Source organism: Lissotriton helveticus, chromosome 9 (genome assembly GCF_964261635.1).
Source record: "Lissotriton helveticus chromosome 9, aLisHel1.1, whole genome shotgun sequence".
NCBI classification, from domain to species: Eukaryota; Metazoa; Chordata; class Amphibia; order Caudata; family Salamandridae; genus Lissotriton; species Lissotriton helveticus.
In genome coordinates, this window is record NC_136070.1 from 251,501,159 (window position 1) to 251,528,274 (window position 27,116).

At 46.4% G+C, this 27,116-nt stretch overlaps 1 protein-coding gene across 3 annotated transcripts in view; it reads right to left on the minus strand.

Moving 5' to 3' along the window:
• ABCD4 (ATP binding cassette subfamily D member 4) overlaps positions 1-27,116 on the minus strand; it is a 216,581-nt gene that overhangs the window by 142,056 nt on the left and 47,409 nt on the right. For 2 of the 3 annotated variants that reach the window (XM_078659878.1, XM_078659877.1), the window contains exons 3-5: positions 22,631-22,758; positions 18,901-19,040; positions 5,666-5,782 (exon numbers count right to left, since the gene is read on the minus strand). In XM_078659878.1, the coding sequence (XP_078516004.1) occupies positions 5,666-5,782; positions 18,901-19,040; positions 22,631-22,758 (385 nt within the window). The remainder of the gene's footprint in view (positions 1-5,665; positions 5,783-18,900; positions 19,041-22,630; positions 22,759-27,116) is intronic. The other variant, XM_078659879.1, reaches the window with a different exon arrangement.

A 27,116-nucleotide genomic window follows, 5' to 3' on the forward strand; every position in this document is an offset into this window, starting at 1 on the left:
GGCACTTTGGAGTCCAGCGGCGGCAGGAGATCCTGGGCAGCTGGGCTCTCAGAAGTGCAGACTTCCTTCAGCTTCTGTGTCCATCGTGCATTACAAGGTACTAACCACATAGCCCTAGGAGTCATTTCTTATGTCCTGGCACAAATGAATCCTTTTTCCACAAATGGCTACTGAAGGATCAATCCTCTTTGCGGTCCCTCGGATTCAGCAGGTGCAGTTCAGTCTTTAGTGCACCCTCTCTTTGCTGGTTCAGGAAGAAGCAGGACATGCCTTCTTCTGTCTTCATGCTAGGCCAACAGTGATCTGAGAACTGTGGGTTTAGAATGCCACTTTTGAGCCATCTTCTGGTTTGAGGGAGGGGAGGACCCACTAGCCAGTAAGACAACAGTTCCCTCTAGGCTACCCTTACCACTTACACCACTTCCTAAAGGTTTGGCAGTCAGACAATCCCAGGACCACCCCTCTCCACCTTAAACCAAGATGGCACAAGGCTTTTCCCCTGTGAGGAGCCCTAAGCACACGCTTGGGGTGTACCCAGCATAATGAACCACTCCTCTTGGAAAACCAGTTCTGCAACAGGATTCTCCCCTCTGGAGAAGATGCCAGCCTGTCTGCCTACACAAAGGAGTGGACAGGCAAAGGTGTGATTGCCATTTGCTTTAATGAGGCAGTAGCCTCTTTGAAGCTAGGCCATCTATGGAAATCGCCCAGTATTCATCTTGCTGGAGGAGGTCACACCTCCTCCCTTAGATAATTTTCTTTATTCCCTGTTTGTGGGAGCGCTTCACACTTCCTAGCAGGGGGCAGTATCTTATTTCCAGTGTCAACATTAGCAGATATTGAGGAAAGGCCAAAGGAGGCTTGGGCAACAAAGTGGTGACTATCTCAAATCACCGTTCTATTAAAAGCTACTTTAAATCCGATCTCAGCAATGAGTTGGGTTTAATTGAATGGGTAATTTGATACCTTGCAGTAATATCTTTGGTGGTTCCAAATGGAAGTTAGTACTTAGCCCAGTGGCTTGTGAAACTACATGTTAGTCAATAGGACCAATGGCCTTACTACAGAGAATGCAGCAATATCGGGTTTTCACTTTCAGGGCATGTTAAATGCAAAGCAAAAATACCTTTATTTTTCATATTAAGCACTAGGGGTAATTTACATGCACACAACGATCACCCCATCTAATAACAGGATTCAGTTAGAACACAGCACTCAGATGTTGCACACACTTCATCCTCACGCTCAGTCCATCTTACATATCGCACCCCACAATTCCAGCAACCAACCGCAATACTGTTAAACTTTGAACTTTCAGAATCCTATCTCTCAGGGCAGGATGACCAGGGTGACCCTAATGGACAAAGAACAGCCATTCCTTCGTAGTCGTCATGGGAATGCACATTGACTACTCTTCCTATAAAACAGAACTTTTGTGTGTTATTTCTGGAATGGCCATCTCATGCTTTCCTCCTTCCTAATCCTCAACATGTCTGATCCAAAGACCTCTTTTCAGTCTTCAAGTACCAGCACACTGAATATTTGTATCTGCTCCTTTGGGGATTCTGCAAATCAGTTATGATCTCCAGTTTAAAAATTATGTCTCCTTAACACATGAAGGACAGAATCCTAGCAAACTGCTGCTTCCTTTCTATTCCTGACTTGCAGCGTCACAAGGGTGAAACCAGAGACAGCACTGTTTGTGAATAATGTGAGAGGAGCCTACTGATGCCAGATAAAGACACTGCTCCCTGGTGACTGTGTCATTTCTGGTCTACAAGTGAAGACTGGCTAGTTAGATACGAAAGTTCTTGCAGGACGCTCGGCGGGCGTTACGGGAGCTTAGCGGTGCATGACGCGTATCAAGGTATCAACGATAGAGGCATAATAGCAGACCCTGGCTGAATTATTCATATCAGCAGGCGATATGAGGATCTAAAACAATTGAGAATTCAGGTTCGTAACAAATGGAAATAAGAAACTGGATACCATATTTGATAGATGCGCAATTCTACTTGCCCTGATGAAGTTCACGTGTTACTGAACAAAGCACGTTGACTATCTTTTGCTATCATCAATGAAAAATAAACATGTTCTGGATTACAGACAACTTGGACTTATGAATGGACTTTGACTTTTGCCGTGTACCACTATCCGTGCATTTATGATAGCTCTTTGGTTTAAATTTTATGATCTAAAAGTCACTGGTTTGAATCCCAGCAAGGCTAACTAAGATTTTCATCTTTCCAAAGTTGCCATCCTTAGTGCAAAAAAGGAGACTAATAACACCTGATTTTTAAAGCATACAGAAACGTCTAAATAGCGGGACAAAGAGTTACATTAAAAAAGAAGTTAACAAAAAAATAAGCAAAACACTCTGTGCTAGCCTTAAAACTGCAAGACTCCTCAATTACCTACACCAGGGCTCTTAGAGTCCATCATGTGCCAAGAAGCATAAGTGACACTGCAAATGCAGCAATAGCAACTGTTTGTTAGAATGCAGTAAAACTCTTTACAACCTGGCAAAACACAGAAGGATTTGCTATTCCCTTCAATATAATGGCACTAGCAAGGTCCAAGATGGTATATCCGCTAACAAGACTAGACTAAACTAGTAGAGTTGAACACTGAAGGAGTGGGACGTCTGTCGCCAAGAATGTAAATGAGATGGGAATCAAAGAACACAGTTTTGTTGAGAGCTCCTCTCTTACACACAGATGCTAAATAAATATGTTATGTTATGTTATGTTAATAACTTTTATTAGGCGCACAGCTGCCCCAGCTAAGGGGCGTCCTGGCGCCTGGTCAAGAACCACAACACAACAGATCAATGCTGAGAAGAAAGGGAATCAGTCAGCGGAGGCAAACAGATGGGTTTTTATAGCGCGTCTAAAGAGAGTCAGGCTATTTAGGGCACGAATATGGACAGGGAGGGAGTTCCACAATCCAGCCGCCAAAACACAGAAAGAGCGACCTCCCATCCTACTCAGTCTGAACCTAGGCTTAATCGCCAGAAATAGAGATTCCGACCTGAGAGACCGCGTAGGGACATAAAGGGAGACAAGGCCCACAAGGGCTGGAGGCGACGAGAGTTTCAGGATCTTAAATGTCAGGCAGAGAGCCTTGAATTTGATTCTCTGTCTGACTGGCAGCCAGTGAAGGGAGGTCAAGACTGCAGAGACAGAACAGCGTCTCGGGAGGCCAACAATGGCCCGCGCAGCGGCATTCTGCACCCTCTGCAGCCTAGTAGCCTCAGCCTGGTTAACTCCAAGCAACAGTGCACTCCCGTAGTCCAGCCGAGAAAGAATAGAGGCCTGGACCACCAGTTGCCGAGTAGGAGGGTCGAAGAATTTGAGGACTGGTCTCAGTCCTCGCAGAATACCATAACAGGTAGCTGCAACCTTCTTTGTGTGGCTGGTAAAAGAGAGGTTGGAATCCAGCCAGACCCCCAAGTTCTTGACTTCGGCCGCTGGGACGGGGGACACCCCCAATTCAGGAGGCCACCACTGATCTCCCCAAAGTTCCGCCTGCTTCCCTAGAATCAGGACCTCGGTTTTCTTGGCATTTAGCTGTAAGCAATTGCTACGCATCCAATTTGCTACAGCTATTAGTCCTGCACGGAATCTGGGCGCCGTCACCTCAGGGTCCCCACTGAGTGTCACCGCCAGCTGCGTGTCGTCGGCATACGATGTCATGGTTAAGCCACATTGTCTGACGACAGCAGCCAGCGGTTTCACATACAGGTTGAACAAAGTGGGACTCAGCGCAGAGCCCTGAGGGACACCCAGTCCCAGAGGATGAAAAGAGGACTGACCAGTTGGAATGGCCACTTTGAAAAACCGGTCCGAAAGGAAAGAGCGGAACCATTGAAGAGCCTTCCCCTCAATACCCACTTCCTCTAGGCGCCGCATCAGAATGTCATGAGACACCGTGTCAAACGCGGCGCTCAGGTCTAACAAGAGGAGCGCCGCTGTCTGTCCCGCATCCAGCACTGAACGCAAGTGCTCGGTCATAAAGAGCAGAGCAGTTTCAGTGCTGTGTTGTGCGCGAAAACCATTCTGACTCTCGTCAAGAATATTATTACGAGAGAGGTGGGCAGACAGAATGGAGTTCACGTGTGCCTCAGTATCCTTGGCAGTCCAAGGCAGAAGAGAGATGGGCCGATAGTTCTCAGGAAGCAGGGGGTCAAGGTTGGGCTTCTTCAAAATGGGGCTAACCACTGCCTGCTTCCAGGAGGGAGGAACCACGCCCTCACTGAGCGAAAGATTAATCAGGTCCAATATGGGCTCGCGGCAGAGGGGCGGGAGAAGAGTAATAAGCTCCGGCTTCAGCGGATCTAAGGGAGAGCCAGATTTAATTTTGAGGCTCAGCATGTCATCACACCCTTCCTGATGGAACTCCATTGGCTCCTATTGCCGGTTTGTACCAGCCTTAAATCCAGCTGCATCATTCACAAAACCATCATGACCAGCACTCCTGTTAAACTTGTGCACACACCATCTCATCACCTCGCAGCGCAGCCTTCATCGGAATGGAGACAAAGAAGTGTAAAAAAGTAAAAAAACAAGATGGCAGGACTTTTCCATCATTTATTTAACTGAGGGTCTGTAACATCATCCTAGTATCCATCAAGACCACCAGAAGGCTGATCCAATTTAGGAAAGAGTTTAAGGCGCTCCTCTTTAAAGGAAAGTACATCAGAATACAGTAAGTGTATACTTCACCTCCCAGAGTCCATCTACCTCTCAAATCACTCATTGACTGCATACTTGCATTTGACCATGTAAAGCGCTCTGCCGCCTTTTGGCTAGGTTTGAGATTTACACATACCACATACATACAAACTAGCACACATGGTTGCATGGAAAAAAGCAACTGTCTCTCGTAGGTATTATATTATTAACGATAATGGGGGAAGGTTTGTGCCTTTCGAACAAACTACCTTGCAATTCTTTCATCCTTTCATGTGCCTGAAAATAAGAGTTACAAATTTTGGGATAGTGACTAGGCACGATCTAATTACAGTAACCCATGCATCTTTCTGCTTAAGGGGACAGGCAAATATTTCAACACTGCTAGGATAGGTTACATCCTTATTAGCATAACCTTGCCCTAGAGCCACAATCTTTTGCTCCTACACGCTTCACGAATGTCCAACTCTATGCTTGTACTCACTGTCCACCACATAGCATTCCTGGTGCATCTGCACCTCAACAATACCCCTGGATCCCAACACCACAGACCCACAATAATCCTGCATCTTAACACTTCTGCAGATCTGCAGATCTGTTATAAGTTTTCAAGACTCGTATCCTCGGCCTTTCTCACTTCCAATATACTACTAACATTTGGACTCTGTGATTGGGTCCATCCGAATCATAGGGACCGAAAAAGACACTTTTGCATTGGAGTACTGTCCTGTTTACACGAGGAGAGCAGACACAGTAGAAATGGGCACTGCCCCAAAAACGTTTCTACAGGTCACTTAATGTACAAAGGGTGCAGCAGGACCTTCAAATATGTTATGCACCTGCCTCATCACCCATATCCGCTGGAGAACCAAGTACAGACTAGAACTTAGAACCATAGACATGGTGAAGCACTGCACACACGGCTAACACAGCAGTTCTGCTGAAGCACAAGCCATATGTCTGTCATCAAGTACCTGTTGAAGCACTGGTATGTGTAATACGCCAGCGTGAACGGTGAGATGAGCAGCTTACTCGCCATCGAGCTCAGTTGTTTGCAGAAACGTTCCACATCCTGGCTTATCCGCTGGTCACTGAGAATAGAAACACAAAGAATTTACAGAGAAAAATCACTAAAGCCAAAGAAACAGAGAATGTGGATCAAGATGAAAACCCTGTTACTGAGCACCAATAAACCTGCACTCACAGGACAAAAGAAAAAGTGGGAAGAGACAGACACACACCAACACATGGACTCACGGACAAACAAGATAAAGTAAAACAAATGAAAACAAAAATAAAAAGAGAAAAACATAACTCCGGAAACTAACTGTGGTCAAAAATACACACTCATTCTAGCATAAAGTATAATGACCACTGAAACAACTAACTTCAGGTAAGTCAAAATCACATACGAAATAACCAACCTAGGGAGATACCCAATCGGAGAGACTAAATGTAATACAATCAACTCAAAAAGATCCACATTCAGGATAAAATGACAAAAACAGCCAGACTTAAAACTAAGCCGATATGATACCTTAACTTCACAGAACCAAATAACTCAAGGTTATCCTAAACAAACAGAAAAGGAAACCAGAGAAAAATTATCCACAACACCCACAAACAACCCAAGGAGACTCACTAAACGGCAGCAGACAAACCAATACAAGGAATTCCCCAAAATTAATAAAGAGATTACTAAAGAAAATCCACAAAAAAGTCACACTAACCAGAGAGACAACATGCTAAGAATTACGTAATCACCGAACCAGGACATGGGGCGAGGAAAAAGAAGAATGGAAGAGGGAACGTGAATGCAAATGGTAAGGGACAAGTGAAAGAGTGCTAAGGAGAGGCAATGCATTACTGATAGTTTGAGGTATTGGCGATGCAAATAATAATGCAACACCAACAGCTCATACTTTCAGTAACGCGAGACCTAGTGCATTGCAAATGCTTGCATTGTGAGCCAGGAACCAGCATTGTATGTCTCAGTGCAGTACCGTAAGCTGCTCCTAGAGGTCCTAGTGAGCAAGGCACCAGCACTGCATGTCTCTGTGCAGTACTGCAAGCTTCTCCTAGATGTCCCAGCTTGTCTACAAAGTTGGAGTTATTGGCATTATGAATGACAATGTTTTTACCTAGCCATGTTGCAGGGTTCAGTATCATATGTGGCCAAAAGGGGGACCTCTTTTAGTCACATATGGTACTGCACCCTGCTTAAGATATGGTATATCCACCCTACACATAATGCATTGCATGTGAGACAGCACTACGAGTACATTCAAATAGGTATGTCCATATATACAATTAGTAGCTTGGAAATGTGACAAAAGAGTGTACATTAATTTCGGATGAGGATGTACTCTGTGTGGAGCTGATGAAGGGAAATTTATAGATGGTCTCATATAAATGTGAGATGTTCTAGTGAGTGACTTAACTACTGCCAGCCTAGCTTAGGACCAAGTGTGTCCTGCCTTAAGCCCTTTAAGAAAATAGTCCTCAGAGGCTGTAATTAAAACCTACGGCATAACAACATATGTAACAGGGGGTGTCCTCATGGGAGGTTACAAGAAGAGACAAGGCGGTACTAAGGAGGGACTACTAAGCCTATTGACCAATGAAAAGTCACCATTTACAAAGCACAGGGACAGGAGCCAATTAAAATGATGGACAGAAAGTGGGTGGAGCTTTATGCCCACATCCTGAATACAGCATGTCTCGAAGAGACAGCGCAAGTGTTCCCTAGGAGTAACCTAAACAACATGAAAAACATTCTCAAATGCACAGAAATTAAAAAAAGAAATCAAGCAAAGGAGATCAGAGATTTACATGCACCAGACAAGATAAAAACAAGCACCTTGTCAAGCTAAAAACATTAAAGTGAAATTCCAATGCTAGAAAGCCAAAATCATCAATGGAGTTCACTTTCTCACAAAACGTAGGACTTTATAAAGAGGTGGATAAAATAGGGCAGCTAAAACTATGATCCACACAAAAAATAAGGAGGTGCAAGCAACGTATGGTCCAGGATTTGACCCATGATGTAAATATTGTGTTCATGCAGTAGGAGCTAGATTTCTTTGACCCATAATGTAAATATTATGTTCATGCAGTAGGAGCTAGATTATTTCTTGTACCGCTTATACCTATGACCAATGTCATCCAATAGGAGAAAACTTGGGTTTTTGCAGAAAACTTCGTGGCTCCCTTAGTTTGCTTACTACAAAAAGTTAGTGAGGGGGAGGTGCCAGGCAGAAAATTACAATGTATCCATTTGGTTATATGTCTTGCCCTCCAGAGTCTATATAGCCCCAGGTTTAAGGTGGCCAACTTGGTCATATGGAGTTCCTAGCAATCAAATATCCACATCACCAAGCAAAAAAAAAAAGGAGGTCCCATACAAGTTCTTGAAATGTCTAGTCTGCCATAGGCCAGGTAAACCATGTCTTGGTGCCCTGTTCAGGTGGCTATCGGGAGCAAGGATTTCTATGCCACTGGGCAGAGTCACTGTAGAGTAAGACCACTAAGGAGGTCACTGAGTTCAAGTTTTCACAATGGGACTGGATAGAGCAATCTCCATTGGGTGCACGATACTTCAGCAAACTGCATAGCTGAACTGGCCAAATTCGTTCAAAGCTTTCTGGTTAGAGGCACTGGAATATCCTGAGGCACTTAATGCACCAACAGGCTCTACGAGCAGGGTCTGCAAATCTGGGTGGTAGGAGCATGGACTGCGAACTTTGAATTATGGGCTGGATTCAACTGGGGAGAGGATGTGGTCTTATGGCTAGGGTGGTCGACCTCGAAGCTGGGAAACCTGGTTCGAGTCTCGGCAGGAACGCTTAACATCCTGTGATTCTGGGTAAGTCACTTAATCTCCCTGTGCCTAACAATACAAAAATGAATGTGTGTCTGTAATGTAACTGGTGCTCATGTAAAGCGCTCTCATACCTTCAGGTCGAGTATGCGATATATAAATCTCCACTCCACCCCACCCCCACCACAGATTTTATTGGGCATGTTTATGGACCCACAAGAGCTAGAAAGATGGCTCAAATACAGTGACAGGCTGAAAGCAACCAGAAACAGCCCTGTTTCTGAGGTGAAGTGGAAAATCCCTATGGGTCCCTTTAGGGCGAAAGGTGTTTTATGTGCTATCTATGGGATTTCAGGATGGTTGAGCAGTGCAGGCTCACCAGAGATGCTTGCATTTTTTACAAGCAGTTTTCATAGGCTAGCACAACACGAGAAAGGGAGAATAAAATAAGGGTTTTCGTAGAGCACGACTGAACTGATTTCACGAGGGAGGGGTGGACATTGTCTACAAACCCACCAGAAAGCAGTAGTCTTGGTCTGGGCTCCGGGCAACAAATAATGTACAGAGTCTTGAACAGAAAAAAGGAAGAGAACCTGCTAGATCATCACCATCTTGTGAAGGACACTCGCACTAAGAACTGCCTCCACTTATTCTGTCGATGGCCTTTGTTCCCATATTATTGTACGCCATGGCAAGGGGAGCATTTAGCTGTTTTCACTACTCCTTACTGCCAGCGTTTTCCTGGCAGTGACAGGCAGTGAAAACTGTTTTCTAATTCTGTGCATCTAAATTAGGAGGGCAGAAAGGGAGGTCTACCTTCAAAGACCCTTAGTCCTCAGGGGTTGCGGAAGGATTTAATCATGGTGGAGACCAAAGGTCAGGACACATCTAAATTCGGCAGAGGGACCATTAAGTTTGCAGTAAGCATACTCTGTCGTCGTTGTGATGGATTACTCCTATTACCAACATATAAACAGGGCCCTAAGTCAGAACATAAAATCTTTAACCAGAGATGAACCAGGTTGATGCTTAATAACGGTCAGGCTGAAACTGCACCTAGGTCCCCAGTCTAACATGACCATAGACTGTCATTAGCGTCTAGCGCTATTCCGACAACAATTTGAAAAATTTATCTCTCAGGTTCACCCTATTGAATGGTTGACATTTTTTTAAAAATTAAATTGCACTCTATTTTTCTAATTCATTCTGGGATTTTTATAGTTTGACATTTTGACTTTAGTACTGTTTTGGTACTGCATGAATACTTTATGCCATAGCCACCAGGGGGTTGAGCTCAGGTTCATTTAGTGACTTGAAGGGTTCACCTTCACAAGAGTTGAGATTATTCTTTGAAGTGGGCAGTCACTCATCCCAAATATTAATCCAATCCTTACAATGCTGTTCTATATGACTGAGCTCCTGGTATTAGGATTCTCAATGTGGCCACGATCACTGGAAAACGTGTTCTCCTTTTTCCAATATTCCCCTTCACCTGGATGTTGGTATTTTACCTTCAATTGAGTAGGAGGGGCAAAAAGGATCATCATGATCATCATCATGTGTATCCAGAAGCAGTTGCGATGAACACTGGGATGGATGCTCATTTCAGAAGGTAAAGTTATCCTGGAGGATTCTGGTGTTTTTTTGAACTTGGATTCGTCAACGATGTCATCCTAGTCTTGACAGTAGTCGAAAGAACTGCTTTGGAGATTCGTGCAGATTGCGCTGTTGCTGAAACAATCATCGATGATGTCACCATCTAAATTGTGGCTAATTAGGTTTTTGAGTGCAGAGGCCCAGGAGTCGGCATAGACGATGAGCAAACATTAATTTTCTTTGTTAAATACGGTGCCGTTGATGGTGGAGCCTTCGTTGATTGAGACCCTGATCCATGTCTCATCGACAGTAGAGAGGTCAACAATGTGTGTTTTAGCATTGGCTACTCAGATACCTTTGCACTGCCCTGTGTGGCCCCATTCGCTGTAAGTTAGAGATGATCTGATGTCTGGAATTTTCAGACTGAATGATGTAATGGAATTTTGGTGGAAGGTGTGGTGTGAAAGCTATGAAATAAGTAACTGAAGGGAGAATGGATCCCTGACAGGACCAACCAGCTGTTGCTGTTACTTGAATGGCCTAACCTAAAACAAATAGCGTGCCTCCTAATGGAGTGGCTTCGGACTCTTGTATGAAGACCCTGCTTTAAACTACACCAATCTTGTTTTTAGGAGTGACCAGTTTAAAGCACAGCTTGTGAGCCAACTTTGATTATTATTTCAGTCAGCACGACTACCTCATAAGCCAGATCAGCATCTCCAGCAGATGATAAGAGGTCCCTCAGAAGGTGAGACTTTTTCCAACCACGTTGAGTTTGAAGAACACTAAAAGTGTGAGTGGACCTTGTGGTTTCTTGAGGTCTTTGAGGCAAATTCATATTCCTTTTCAGAAATATGAGTATCGGCTGAATTAGCGTTTTGGAGCAATCTTAAAAGCCTTCCCTCTACACTTGTGGGTAATTGTACAATATGTTCAACATCTTTTGTATCTTTTGCATCTATTGCAATCCTTAGTCTTGTGGTCAAGATATAAACCAGGAATCTGCAATGAGTAGCCTGCAAGCTACTGGTAGCTCTCATGTGTCCAGCCCCACCTACTAAATTTTGCTTGGCTGAATCAATATAGGAGTAGCAAAATTGAAAATTGTGTATTCAAGATGAAAATGTGTATATTTTCAGAACTCATACGCTGATGTTCTAGGAAAGGTTGTATTTCCAGAAAAATATTTAAAGCTTACTAATTGTATACCTTGGTACGAGGGGCGTTCAAGCAATAGCTATTATGGATTACCTATGTAAAGACATGTCAAACTGACAAAGTATTTTTAACACTACTACTGGCTACCCTGCCTGATGCACTGAGGTGATCGTGGCTTGCAATCTTGAAAGGGGTGGCTACTAATGTTATCTTGTAATAAAAAAGGCATTTTAGGATTTAGATATGTTCTAGTCTCATCAGATCAAGAAATCCTAGAGGTGATGGATTTTCTCTAAGAAATCAAAAAATAGTCAAAACAGCCAACTTATCAGAAGCTGAGTGGGCACAGCTCAGGAGACTCCATAACCATGTGATACATGTTAGAAATCTGAGCTATGCTGGCCTATGTAGGGAAGGGTGTATGTTGTGCTGTATGCTTACGGGCTGAAGTTTTTTAAATGATGTTAACAGGCTACTGTTTTGATCATATGAAAGCTTTTCTGGCCATGATGAACACTGCACTGCTATCTAGGATTATCATGGGACACCCAGATCAAATATTTGAGAAACAACCAAATTAATTTTACAATCACTGGAAAGAACACAACAAATGAAGATTCATAACTGCCAAAAGAAAAGAACAAAACAACTGCACAATTCCCATTTACCAGAAAGAAAAAAAACAAAGGCTCACAGATTGACCAACAAATAGAACCGGACAAAACAGAGATACAGTCTTGCACGAGAGCCATTATCAATAATTGAAAGCGACAGCTAACCTGACCATTATTTAGATCTGCTTCAGGTTTTCCGCCAGTGGACTCAATGTGTGCACAACATTTCAACATACAATGCACAACACCAGAGATTAGCAGCCCTAAAGGGAGCTAGCTAGACTTAAGATGTACATGCGTATAGTGTAGCTGCAGATATAACTCTTCTAATTCACTGTTTCCACGGTTACATTATCAAGGCAAAGTATATCCTACAAGTTCCAAAAGCATCCAATAATTCACAATAAAATAATATTTGGTTTTGGTGGGACTCTTGATCGGGCTTTGAGTTTCTCGGATATCGTTTTTGATAAATTCAGCAGCAGATATTATATCCACTTAACTTCAGGGCTGCATTCTGACACACAGACTTTGAAACAAAGGACCGGACATAGCATAATGTGTATTACATTGTATCTTTTTGTCGGGCATCTCTGTTGCATTGACAGTGAAAGGCTTGTTGATAAACGCTGTAGTCAACTCATTACGTATGCCCTGAAGAATACACTGGCACCTAATGTTGACCCATAGGAAAACTTTTGCCACAGGGTCAATGTAGTGTACAAGCCTTATGTTTACCACATAAATGCTATGAAACATTTATGGTCCTATCTCAATCCAGGAAGGTGCTTACACGTTCTAGTTTTCACTGTGGGTCATAACTGTAGCTGCCCTGTCCTTTCAACTGAACTGGTGATAAAGACTCACTGGTCTAGTTATAGCACTGGCCCAGTATTTTGTTTATTGTGTGTTATTTACTGTCACGCTTATCAGTGGTGATACCCCCTCCTAAAGTATGCCTTGACCGCTCCATCACATCTTCCCACAATGGTTAAGTACTTGAAGGCAGAAAGGATCGAATGCAGAATAGATGAAAATAATACCAGATATCCAGCAGAAACAACATAAATGACACAATAAAGGCTGACAAGCAGCACCAAGAACAGATGATGACCAACACATAGCACACAGAGACAACAGACGGAAAAAATAACATCACATGCCATTAATCACCAGTAGAAAAAAAAACATCGGTATGAAGTATTAACAACAGAAAGAAAGACCAATAAAAACAGCTAACCTGTGCCAACATAGAGACAACAAATAACTATCCGTTTTACCTGGATTGTACAGTGGAGACTGGGAACCAATGCCAGAAAGACAACAACAAAATAGAAGAAGCAAAGGCAGGTGTGTGGAATGACAAAGAACCAAAGTAATTGAATAGGCACTAGCAAGAAAATGGAAGGCCCAACGTAAGGTACATAGCATAAACAACACAGATAAAGAACCAAAACCAAGCTTCCCCAACACAGAGCAAGAGCCAGTGTCAGGTACCTAGCAACACAAAAACAAGGTCACTGTCAAAAGAGGTTCTTCATCCACTAACGTGCTTAAAGCTATACCTGAAGACACAATTTCGGTAATAGAAAACAACAAATCTTCAGACACTAACAATCAAAAAAAGACAACAGATAAAAGAAAAGGACTATTAGTTGTTGCAAAGATCAACAGAGGAATGGATTTCCAGCTCTACAGGACGATCTTAAGTAGGAGTTGATGAACTGTTGCAATGTCTCCTCAGATGAGGAAGCAGACAAATAAAACACTGCCTTAGCAGACTTGCAAGCAGCAAGCTGATACATGGTTATGCACAGGCAGATTTTTAGCTAGTAATCAAAACCATATAAGACATCATTTAAAGGCTATTTGGGAGCAATTAAGATAAAGTGGAAGAGCAGCTCAGACGGACGTGGCAGAGGCAAGGGTCACTACAAGGTGGAATGGAGCACGTCATGCACACGGCAGACAGCGAATGCGTATAGACTAATAAGAATCAGCCATTGTGCGTCATGTTGGACATATGTATAAATGATTGAAGAACAGGCTACAGCTTGCTGACACGTTACATGCATAGGCTAGGGAAATTCACAACAAGGTTAGACGTAGGGTATTTTTTACAGGCAGGGAGCATGCAGGTGATGAGCACTGTATACAGATTGGAACACACAGATTATAACTAGCATGGTATAGTTCTCAGGAATGGTACCCAGCAGCCTGAGTATACGTTGCAGGCAGGGCATATTACATTCTTGTGATGATCAGGCTGTTCAGGAATTACTCATGCATCTGCTGGTGGGGAACAGATTGCCGCCTGGGTATTGGGCAGGCTGTCAAGACACTGAAACCTATTGCTGAAACATGGATGGCAAAGAGAGATGTGAAACCATTTTCAATCTTGTTCCTGCACAGTAATCCGCAGTATAGCACCATAAACATGGACTCCTTTCAGCAACTAACATCCCCTTTGTAGAAACAGAAGGAGGAACTCTGTGCACCAACACAGACAGACGTATGCCACGAAAGGGCATCTTTGTGTTGCTATTCATCTAAAGACCAGGACCAAACCAAGGACTATGGGAAAAGCCTTCTGCACTGAAGAAAGGGAGAGTACTACCAGTGTGAAGAGTATCAGGGCCCTGACTTAGAGGTGACCGCTCAGCCCTCCACAGGGCTTGGTCGCCCCACTCACTGCTGCCGCTCCTGCCTGCGCCGCCTCCTGCCTGCAGATTCCTTCGCTCGCTGCCCGCTGCTCCTGGGAATTTCCCGCTGCTCCTGGAAATTTCCCGCTGCTCCTGGAAATTTCCCGCTGCCCGCTGCTTCTTGGAATTTCCCGCCGCTGCCTCCCTGCGGCCCCGCCCCCCTGTGATTCCATTCGCCGCCCCGCTCCTGCCACCCAGCTGCTCCTCCCTCCCTGCTTCTTACTTATGACGCCCCCAGAGCGACCGCGCAGCGGGAGCGCCGATTGAGCGCCGAAGGTGCGCCAAAGGTAAGCCCGTCTGCGCCCGTCCCGCGCCAGGTCACCTGGCCCTCCCCGCCGAGGCAAGACGACCCGACTGACCTACGACGCCGCCACTCTCAACGCACTCAATGCCGGCCGGACCCACGCCTGCTGCCGAGCCACCCCGAGACGCACCCACGGACCCTTCACCTGCTGCACCTGCAAGTTCACCTGCCTCCGAACCTGCCCCGCACCCGCCAAGACAAACACCAGCAGCAACCACCTCAAGTGCATCCTGATCAACACCCGCTCCGTCCACAGACACGCCGTGGAACTCTGGAACCTCCTCGACGCTACATCACCGGACGTCGCCTTCCTCACGGAAACCTGGATGAACGCCTCCTCTGCACCCGACATCGCCATCGCCATCCCGGACGGGTACAAGATCATCAGGAGGGACCGCATCAACCAGACCGGAGGTGGCATCGCCATCGTCCACAGGAATACCATCCGCATCACGACCGACGCCAACGACTCCTTCGCCGCAGCCGAACATCTCCACTTCCAGATTCACACCGACCCTAAGACGACCCTCAGAGGCACCCTCGTCTACAGACCCCCGGGACCACGCACACAATTCAGCGAAGACATCACAGACTTCATCAGCCCGCACGCCCTCCCCTCCACCGACTACATCCTCCTCGGGGACCTCAACTTCCACCTGGAGAACAACAAGGACCGCAACACCACCGCCCTGCTGGAAAACCTCGCCAACCTCGGACTCAAGCAACTGGTCAACACCCCCACCCACTACGCCGGCCACACGCTTGATCCCGTCTTCTCTTCCAGCAAGTATATCACCTTCAGCCACGCCACCGGACTCCACTGGACGGACCACAGCTGCGTCCACTTCAGCTTCAAAGATCCACGACCCACCACCACCCGCAACAGGTACCTCACAGGAATTGGAGCAAGATCACCGCAGACCAGCTCACCACCTCCCTCAGCCAGAGCCCAACCGCCAACACAACGGACCCCAACGAAGCAGCCCGCAACTTCACACAGTGGCTGACCGCCTGCGCCGATGACCTCGCGCCACTAAAGAACCCTCCCAGCAGACCCAGAAGCAAGAAGGTATCCTGGTTCACCGACGACCTCAAGGACTCCAAGAAGACCTGCCGCACCCTCGAGAAAGCCTGGCTCCTCGACCGGACCACCGACAACATGACCGCCCTCAAACACGCTACCCGCAAGCACCACCAGCTCATCCGCACCACCAAGAAGAAATCCCTGAAGGAACGACTGGACAACAACGCCCACGACAGCAAAGAGCTCTTCACTATCGTCAAGGAGTTCTCCAACCCCAGCACCGGCACCAACGACATCACTCCGTCACAAGACCTCTGCGACTCCCTCGCCTCGTTCTTCCACCGCAAGATCGCCGACATCCACAACAGCTTCGGCGCCCCACCCACGCACCCAACCGTCGAACTAACGCCCCCCACCGCCACCCTTCGCACCTGGACCACGGTGACCACCGAAGACACAGCCCGCACGATGAACACCATCCACTCCGGATCACCGACCGACCCCTGCCCACACCACGTCTTCAACAAGGCCGACTCCACCATCGCACCCCAACTCCGGAACATCATCAACGCCTCCTTCAACACCACCACCTTCCCGGAGAGCTGGAAGCACGCAGAGATCAGCGCCCTCCTGAAGAAACCTACAGCCGACCCCACCGATCTCAAAAACTTCCGCCCCATCTCGCTCCTCCCTTTTCCTGCTAAAGTCATTGAGAAGATCGTCAACAGACAGCTGACCGCCTTCCTCGAGACGAACGGATCCCTTGACCCCTCGCAGTCCGGCTTCAGAGCCAACCACAGCACCGAGACCGCCCTCATCGCAGCCACCGACGACATCCGGACCCTGCTCGACAAGGGGGAAACAGTGGCCCTCATCCTCCTGGACCTCTCCGCTGCGTTCGACACGGTCTGCCACCGCACCCTGGTCCAGCGCCTCAGCAACATCGGTATCCAAGAGAAGGCACTGGAGTGGATCATCTCGCTCCTCGCCGGAAGAACACAAAGAGTCCGCCTCCCCCCGTTTCGCTCCGAGGCCACCGAAGTCATCTGCGGCGTCCCGCAAGGATCTTCACTCAGCCCCACCCTCTTCAACATCTACATGAAACCTCTCGCAGCCATCGCACGCCAGCACAACCTCAACATCATCTCTTACGCCGACGACACCCAGCTGATCCTCTCCCTCACCAGAGACCCCGACACCGCCAGAACCTGCCTACACGAAGGGATGAAAGACGTCACCGAGTGGATGAAGGACAGCTGCCTGAAACTGAACTCGGACAAGACGGAAGTCCTCATCCTGGGATCTTCACCCTCCGCCTGGGACGACTCCTGGTGGCCCCCAGCCCTGGGCACCGCACCCAAGCCAACCGACCACGCACGCAACCTGGGCTTCATCCTGGACCCCTCCCTCTCGATGACCAGACAAGTCAACGCCGTCTCCTCATCGTGCTTCAACACCCTGCGTATGCTTCGCAAGATCTTCCGCTGGATCCCGACCGAGACCAGGAAGACTGTCACCCAGGCACTCGTCACCAGCCGACTGGACTACGGAAACGCCCTCTACGCCGGAACCACAGCCAAGCTACAGAAAAGACTCCAGCGCATCCAGAACGCCTCCGCCCGACTCATCCTGGATGTCCCCCGAGGCAGCCACATCTCCAGCCACCTGAGGAACCTGCACTGGCTCCCCGTCGACAAGAGGATCACGTTCCGGCTCCTCACCCACGCACACAAGTCTCTCCATGACCTGGGCCCCAAGTACCTCAACGACCGCCTGACCTTCTACACGCCCACCCGCCAGCTACGGTCCACCAGCCTCGCCCTCGCAGCCGTACCACGCATCCGAAGAGCCACCGCCGGAGGAAGATCCTTTTCTTACCTGGCTGCCAAGACTTGGAACTCCCTCCCCATCCACCTTCGGCTGACCCAGGACCATCTCGCCTTCAGGAAACAACTCAAGACCTTGCTGTTCGAGCAGTAGCATACCCCTCCCCCCAAGCGCCTTGAGACCCTCCCGGGTGAGTAGTGCGCTATACAAATGGCATGATTGATTGATTGATAATTAAGGCACAGGATTGATGCTTGCATTGAGGTCACTCCCACCAGTCAAGGAGTTGCCTAAGATGACACCGAAGAGTAACAACATTGAAATATAATATTGACACCATCAAGATGGTCAGGAACATGCATCAGGCATTCTAGAATTCGGAGTTTGGAGCATGCATCACCCCCAACCCAGCACACACCATCCCTGACTTCTGCATCTGCCCTAGATGGGAAAACAGCCTTTTCCTCTTTTCTCAAGCTTTTGAGGTCGAGTCACACTGACACATCAGGTTGCCTTGATTCTGAAATATTTAAGTCATCTTTCTAGCCTTTACAATTCATGAGATCCTGCTGTTTATTTTCTTTATCTAATTATATGTATTTATTTATAAACCATGCAGGGGCTCAAAAGACAAAGCTGTGGAGTTTATATTCTGATTGCAAAGAGTGACTAGGAATGTATGGCCACATTGTTGGATCTTAAAACTTAACAGTCCAGTTTACTGGGCTACTGTTGGATGAGTGAGTACCACGGGTGCCTCCAGTTTCCTGTGAATCTCTGCCAACCAAAACCCAAACACAGAAGGTTCTGAGGATTAGGTGGGGGATCTACATTGAGGTGCTGATACATCTTTAGAACCAGTAGTGCCACAATAGCCCCCCGTGTTAAACACTTACTGAAAAGAAAAAGTGTACAAAGGGGCTAATTTGGTTACCCACTTGCAGTGCAAAAACCTAAGGCCCAGGAACACTAGTCATAAACAACAAAATCCACAACAGGTACTGTCCAGTCATTACTAGCCCCAGACCCAGAAAAAGGCTTCTCATATAGCGCATTCACCAATGCTGAATGGCAAGCTACATGTTGTAGGCACGGCACATGCAATGGGTACAAGGGTAAAAGCATAGGTGGAAGGTGGGGCTCATACTCTGACTCAATGCTTACGGATTATCTATGTCCTTCCGCAGCACATTCAGGGTGTAGTACACCTGGCCCAGAAAGTAGGACCGGTGAAGACACTCAGTCAGATTCTTCCTCCAGTTTATGTAGATCAGGTTACGGATGAACTCGTCAAAGCTTTTCAACTGAAATTAAAAAAATGAGAAGAAATTTATGGAAACAGGCAATGAGGGAAACAGGGAGCAGACAGGGGCGGAAAATAAGACAAAGGGATTAGGAAGGGAGAATTTGACAAAGGGTAGGAAAATGTGAACGTGTGAGGGGAGAGCAAAGAAAAGAGGTTAGAACAAAATAGGGGACAGGCTTAAAGGAAGGAAAAGGAAAGATCAGGGGAAGCACAAGAAGAGATAGCAAAAGAAGATGAGAGGAATGGGAGAAAGAACAGAAGAGAACAAGACCAAAACAAGGACAGAGTGGAGAAAATGCTAAAGAGATGTACAGTAAAAGAGGAATGTACGGGCCAATGAGAGAAGGTGGGAAGAAGAGACAAGTAATAATATCATTGACTGCCTGCATAAAGAGAGGTAAAAGAGGGAGGTGGGGAAAAGATTGACTGACAGAGAAAACAACAGGCATTATAAGAGGGAAAGCAAGCAAGTGTTCATATTTGCTGTTAATCAATCTGCAGTGTACGGACAATCAGTATTTTTTTGTTGCCCATTTAAGCAGCCTAAGGCAAAGGATTTAGACCTAGATAACATTACTGTGATGGTGGGGTGCCACTGCACTTCATTTCTTCAAGGACGGACGCAGGGGGTGGGCAGGATTCCTACATGTTGCACGATCCACTTTGCCCTTTGCATGGTACGGATCTATAGGTATAGCTTGTAACGTCCTAAGAAAGAATACCACACACACAAAGCTAGAGGATCAAGGACACAGGAGAGGCAAGTAGTTCTCAAAGTTCAGTCCTACTTCCCGATTTGAAGTTGTGATAACTTATATCACAAATGCATCCTCAGTGTGCAATCTCAGACTGTGACTGTAGCTACGGCATCACCTCTATAGGACTAATGAGTTGTGGTCACTTTTGTTAATTTGCGATCTTGTGTTACCAGATGTTTGAATTATGCAAAAGCCCATCATGTAGCACTACCATCGGAGGTGGTATGAAAACTCCTGTGATGCTTAACACAGGAGACTTAGTCCCGCCTAAGCAATCTGCGGAGCTCCTACCTTGAGCTGTATGCAAAAGCTGTTGTTGGTGAAAGATGTTGGTTCTGCCTTGAATCCTGCAACTGGCTGGTACTTCTGTTCTTCAGAATAGCTCATCCCCTTGCACACACTTCACTCAATATTGGGTGACCTTTTCAAGTGTAAGACATGTCCAAGGGTTCCGGTATGCCCTGAAAGTGGTACATATTTTTGGGGGACTTGCCTTACCAATTTCACTTTTTACCATGCTTATGTTTCACGTGAACGCTACTATTTTGGTTTCTCCCACATGTCCCTCAAAGCCATAGTCCAGTTTAAAAAACAAGTATGTGTTCAGAGACAAATAGTGAAAGGGGTTAGGAATGGAATGGATAAAGCGACTGAAAGGGTGAGAGAGAACTTAGCAGAGGAGGGAAACAGATTTTGGACAGCAGATGTGTAGAGACTTTTCAGAGTAAGAAAAAAGCGAGAGAAGTGAGGGAAAAACAGGATGAGAAGGGGGAATAAGAAAGTAGGAGGAAAGATTTGAGAGAGAGAAACTGGAACAAAGTTAGGGGGAAACAGAGGGGATCAAAGGGGGAGAACTTGCGGGCAGGGAGAGAACCAGGGTGTGGGGAGAGATCCAGGAGTGCAAAAGGGTCAAATCGGATGACAGAGTATAAGAACCATGGACCAAGAAAGAGGATGAACTGGTAGAAGAACTGGTGAAAAGAGGGGAAAGCTAGAGGACAAGCAGGGGTAAACAAAGGTGAAAAATAGGGTACAGAAGATATGGGGACGAAGGAGAGGAAGGAAGGAAGGAAGGAATATTGAGGGACTACAAGAAAAGGATGTGACAATAACCGAGGGAGAGGAAGTGGAGACCAACCTTCAGGGAGAGCAGTTAAGCACAAAGTGAGGGTAATACGAGGACAGTGTGAGTAAAGGAAAGACTCATAGGAAGAACATGGGAAAATAAGAGTTAATTGGGGGGCAGAGAGAGAGAAAAATAGAAAGGAAAAGTAATGAGAAAGACAGGAGGGTAAGCAGAGAGTCAGGAACAATGATAGTAAGCGAAGGTAGATATTTACAAGGTGATAAGACTACAAAATTAAAAACTTCTTTGAGGAGAAACATGAGGACTAGTGAATCCCCAGATGAATACTATCCATGTACTGTTCTGTTTCGGGGTCGAAAGGCAGGAAGCAATTGAGTGGAATGTAAGATGGTTGTGCACTTCCTCATGTGGTTACAAAAATTAGATGGGACAGTGATTGGTAGGGTAGATGAGTCAAAGGCCGTTCACAGTTGGTGTAAAAGTAATCACTTAAGACGTTAATGCCAGGGTTAAAGAGAGGAAGTGAGACAGAGTGGGATGGAAGCTGAAATGATACAGAAGGGGATGTGGGGTGCTCACCGGCACGGTTAGAGTTAAGGTAGGGCACTTGCTAGAGAGGGCATAAAATGGCATGACAGTACCTGTTGAGGATAGCACCAGAGGTCTATATGAAACTGGTGGGTTAGGTTATACACTAGTTAGGGCTGTCACAAGGGATTTCAGCACCACCGGTAAGGTACAAGGTTTGCATACCACTTCCCTTTCCTCTCTACACAAAATACAGACCTGAAGTGAAATATTGAAAAGCTAAATACCATGGTGCAGATGACACTACTCCTCTTGAAAGTACTCCCCCGCCCCCATCATGGGATGTCACAGGTGACAAACTTGCCCTGTGGCCTATTTACAAAAATAGTCCTGGAGGCAGTAGGGCAAATTCTGAACGCTCAGAAAGGAAGTGTGATTAGTTCTGAGCTGGTGTAAGATATAAAAGATCACTTTCTCAGAGCAGGGGTGAGGTCTGGTGATTGCTCAAAGGGTTGTTACAAGATAGGGCAGTTCCTTGCAGTTCAAGTACTAAGAGTGTAGAGGTTCTCACATGCTGTAAATGATGGGGCAAATCAATAGCACATGGGTTAATGTATGACAAAACGTATGATGGGGCAGCTCCTTGTTGAGTAGATAAATGTGACCATGTTCTCATAGGCAAGACTTGAGGTGGTATAGTTTCTCATAGGCTAGGATGAAGTACATTACTTAACTAATGTGGGAGATGGTGGGGCAGTCTCACTAGGTAAGCAGCAAGGTGGGGCAGTTACAAAAAAATTTAAGAAAAGCAGAGAAATTACTCAGCCATCGAAAGTAGAAGTGAATTGAAGCACTATTACATGGTAAGGAAGATAATGTAAGCAGATCCTCACAGGGTAAAACTAAGGTTGGTCCAGGTTGTGTAAGCAATGAGTTAGGGCAATTCTTAAAAAGTAAAGAATGAGTCAAGGCCGATCCTCACATCGTCGTACATCGGACACCGATCTCATCAATTTTTAGGAAGGCGGGACAGTTCCTTACATGTAAGGAAGAGGTGGACGAGCTCCTCACGTGGTAGCAAATGTGTAGCTGCAGATGAGGGGAAACAGTCTTCACAGCCAATGGACGAGATGGAACAGCCCACAATGCCAAGAAGGGTGGTGGCTTGTATAGATAGCAAGAAGAAGAACGGTGGATTGAAATGTGGTTGCTTACCGTTGAGTTGATAATGATTAAAACAATGGCGACCATGGTCAAGCTGCGGAAGGCATCCATGTCCCGATTGCCCAGAACGCCATAATACTGGCTGGGAATCACCCCCACCTGATAAATCACCAGCTGTGCTGCAGCAAGAAAAGGGGACATGAGTTAAGCGTTAAGCATCTGCTTACCACAAAATACAAACTTCAATGCAATGGGTACAAGCCACGCTATCCTCAGGTTTGCACAAACAGTCAAGAGAGATGAACTACACATATTTTCGTACTTCTGTAATTGATTCTAGTAATTTTGGCTGTACTGCCTAAGCAGTTTAGTTTCATATAGTAAATGTCTCCTTTTACAAGGCGTCAATACTTTACATATATCAAGAATGATGGAGAAGCTAATCTTATTATTATGCACCAGTCTCTATCTCTTTCTCCTTCTTCCATTTGGGCTTTCACATATTCCCCAGATACATATTACAGGGGAGTGGGTCTATGCTGTGCTGCCTATTTCACAATAATAATAAAAAACAAACCTCTTGCTTCTATCCACTAAGTACTTCTTTCACTATCCACAAAACACACATCGTCATTCCTCCAGTTAAAAAACAGTCAAATGCTTAGGTGTAGCCTGCAGATTCACTCTTGCCCAGCAACTCCACGTGGAATGTAAAATGGTTTTATTTAAACCATGTTCGACATTCACCAACTGCTCAATCTGGGGTCATAGTGCTCATAGTGCATGTGTAGCTCTGCTAGATTCAGCTGTTTTGTGGGTCCAGTGCGCGGCGATTCCTGGCTCAGTCTTTGTTACTTTGTTAAAACTCATAAATGCAGGTGAAGTTCTTCTGAATTTGCCAGTTCAATTCTGATGTAGCATGCATCAGCGGCAGTGGAACGAGGAGTGGTAGGCACTGAAAGTGCAGGTCAGTTTGGCCGGCCCTCTTAGGACGGCCAAACCAACATGCGCACTTGGATATCTCTAAGCTATTCCTTGGAGATATCAGCAGTGCTCAGGAGCACAGGCTCCCAGTCCCTGCTGGAGCGTGAAACCGGCCTGTTCGGTCTAATTCCAGTGCTTCTCTCATGCTGGGTAATAGTATGAGAGCAGCGTTGAGATTGCGTGGGTCGTCTGTGCTCATGGGGAATGCAGTGCCGGAAGCAGAGGAGCAACGAGGGGCGACATGGGTGCAGAAGATAACCGAGGCGGCGGCCAGCAGTGAAAGGTAAGTGTACATTTATTTATTTATTTATTATTTTTTTCCCCACGCTGCCTCCCCATGTCAGATTGGCAGCAGCCACCACTCCTAAATGGTCTGCCATGACCTGTGTCCCGTGTGCATAAAAGCTGCTGGACCCCCAGTAACCACATTAACTAAACACAGACTTTGACTCAACAAGCCATTAGCAAACATTTTGACTTGGTGAACCAATGCAAAGAAAGACGTAATTACCACCTTTGAGCGAGGGATTACAAAGTGCAGAGTCCATTCGGCAGCGTGCCCGCAAAACAGCACGGTCCATATAGCCCCATGTTATTTGTTATTGTAGCACCTAGCACTTAAAACACTAGATCAGTGTTCTGTGGCTGTATCCCAGTTCTAAAAGCTGCTAGGGCCTTCCACTTTCTTTGTATTCAAAGCTTAACTGTTCTACTTCCCTAAATGCACATAAAACATCAGGTCTTTTTCAAAGATATAACTATGAGTTGCTCGACTGTACATTTACATGAGGATTAGTGCCAGGTGCTAAACCTAGCACCAAAACAGGAGTGCTATTCACTTGATGAGTAACTCAGTGGCTTTGTTTGGATATCCCCTCCTATCACTTCCACGTGAACAGTGTCCAACTCCCTTCTAATTGTTTTGCCGAAGTCCCATTACAGGGGCTGTTCTCATACATCGTACTGTCCTTCAAAAGATGTATTAAGCGGGGTACATTTATTTGTGCTGGACAGATCTTTTCAGAAGGTCTAGGGACAGTGACTGCTATTTAGCAGTTGTCCGATGAGTAAAAGTTGGTTACAACTTCTATGCCAAGGCTTATGGTGCTACTGCACTGCTCATTAGGTAGCAAGCACTCCTATTTAAGGCTTTAGTTTCCAAAGGGAAATGTGGTGGAGTAGTTAATGCTCACTCAAAAGGTGATGATAGTTTGATACTCAGATACTGTTTAAAACAAAAACCTGTCCTTAAATGTCACAGTCCACTTCCACCCCTATCCTTAGAGTCTCAGTTTTTTTATCTCCAAATATCACAATGATAATTATAGATATAAACAATAGAAAGACGAAGGTCGAAGCAGATGCTGAAGTGGATATTTAACCCCAAATATATTTATATCCCTTATGTTGAGTTACAGTCCTATAGACAACACAGGCCCTCGACAATCTCCAGTAGTCCATGGATCTCAATCTTTAAGCTTTGTCTCCAGTCCTCGATTCATGCTGCCGAACAGAATGCTACAAAGTTGTTTGCCAATTATCCTAGCTTGGCAGCAGCTCTGGGAGCAAGGGAAAAAAACATAGTGGGTTTCAGCCCATTGAGCTGGCAAGTAACAACAAAATAGTAAAAAGCCAGTGTGACGGGGGAGAGGTGTCTTAAAGTAGACCTACCTTTGAACATTCCCGAATCATATACATATCTGACTCAGTGGCCCTTCCAAGATCACCATACTATGAACAGAAGTCAGGCTACAGACGCTGCTGCCTGCTTTTAGAGTCCAAGGACATCGCCGCTTTGCACGCGGATTTTGGGACCAGAGAGCCAAGATCTTTTCACGGGCGTCTAATGGGACTGCGAGGACCAGGGGGCCAAGTACCAGCTAATTGGCCGCACCTGGGTTCTCTTCTCGCTCCGCCCACACGCCCATATCAGCGCCTCGCGGCCCCCGCTCGACGGGTGCCGCTCGAGGCTACAGACGCTGCTGCCTGCTTTTAGAGTCCAAGGACATCGCCGCTTTGCACGCGGATTTTGGGACCAGAGAGCCAGGATCTTTTCACGGGCATCTAGCGGGACTGCGAGGACCAGGGGGCCAAGTACCAGCTAATTGGCCGCACCTGGGTTCTCTTCTCGCTCCGCCCACACGCCCATATTAGCGCCTCGCGGCCCCCGCTCCACGGGAGCCGCTCGAGGCTACAGACGCTGCTGCCTGCTTTTAGAGTCCAAGGACATCGCCGCTTTGCACGCGGATTTTGGGACCAGAGAGCCAGGATCTTTTCATGGGCGTCTAGCGGGACTGCGAGGACCAGAGGGCCAAGTACCAGCTAATTGGTCACACCTGGGTTCTCTTCTCGCTCCGCCCACACGCCCATATCAGCGCCTCGCGGCCCCCGCTCCACGGGTGCCGCTCGAGGCTACAGACGCTGCTGCCTGCTTTTAGAGTCCAAGGACATCGCCGCTTTGCACGCGGATTTTGGGACCAGAGAGCCAGGATCTTTTCACGGGCGTCTAGCGGGACAGCGAGGACCAGCTAATTGGCCGCACCTGGGTTCTCTTCTCGCTCCGCCCACACGCTCCACCTTCTCCTGTGTCTCATCCATTAATAGGAGTAAACTTGACGCGCACGGGACCAAGCTCGGGGCCAAGGGCGGGCACCTGTAGCCCGTTAGAGACCGTTAAAGACCGGACCGGGCTCCCCCCCTAAATCCTTATTGTCAAGGTCCAGCCTCTAAACCGTATGTAATTTTGCACTACTTCCTGTAACTTCTTAGGCTCCTTTGTAACCCCAATTTTATGTTCCTATTGTATTTTTTAGTATAATTAATACTCTTTTTACTATGTCAACACGAGGAAGTAGAAGCAAAACCGCAGCTGGGGAGGGTCAACTTATAGGCCCTCTAGATAGTTTTTTAATTAGGGCGAATTCATTAATAGATCAAAGTATCTCTATCATGGAACGTAGAGTGTCGCAAGATCTGGCCCTCGCTAAAAGATCCTCCATGGGTCACCTAGCTGATGCAAGAACACCTGAACAGCCCAGGAATACTGAACGGAGCGAACCCCTGGGCCAAAGGCATAGCTTACCAAATACAGTAGATCTATCGGCCTCACAGCTCTCCGACTCACAACTAAGTCTAGATCTAGAAAAGACCCTAGACCTAGTGATTCAAACCACCCCAGAAGATTTAAGACAGATGAGAGGGAGGAGGGAGGGTGCGGTAAGGAAAAAAAAAGCACCAGGATTAAAAACCCCTAAAATTAATAAAACCAAAAATGTCTGCAGCATGGCAGGGGAGAAACGATCTGGCACCCCTACGAGAAGAGATCAGCATAGTCACACAGTGATCGTACATCAAGCACCACACGACAACCAGGGTCCGATCAGTCTAGAACTTCTGACAGATCCACCACCAAGTGACTTAGCTGATAATAATAATAAGCAACTTTTAACAAAAATTGGGGACCTACTCAAATGATTTCTTACGCCAATAGAAGCAAGACTGTCCCAAATAGAAAAACAACTATCTGAATTGACAACCCTTGCGAAAGTTAAGC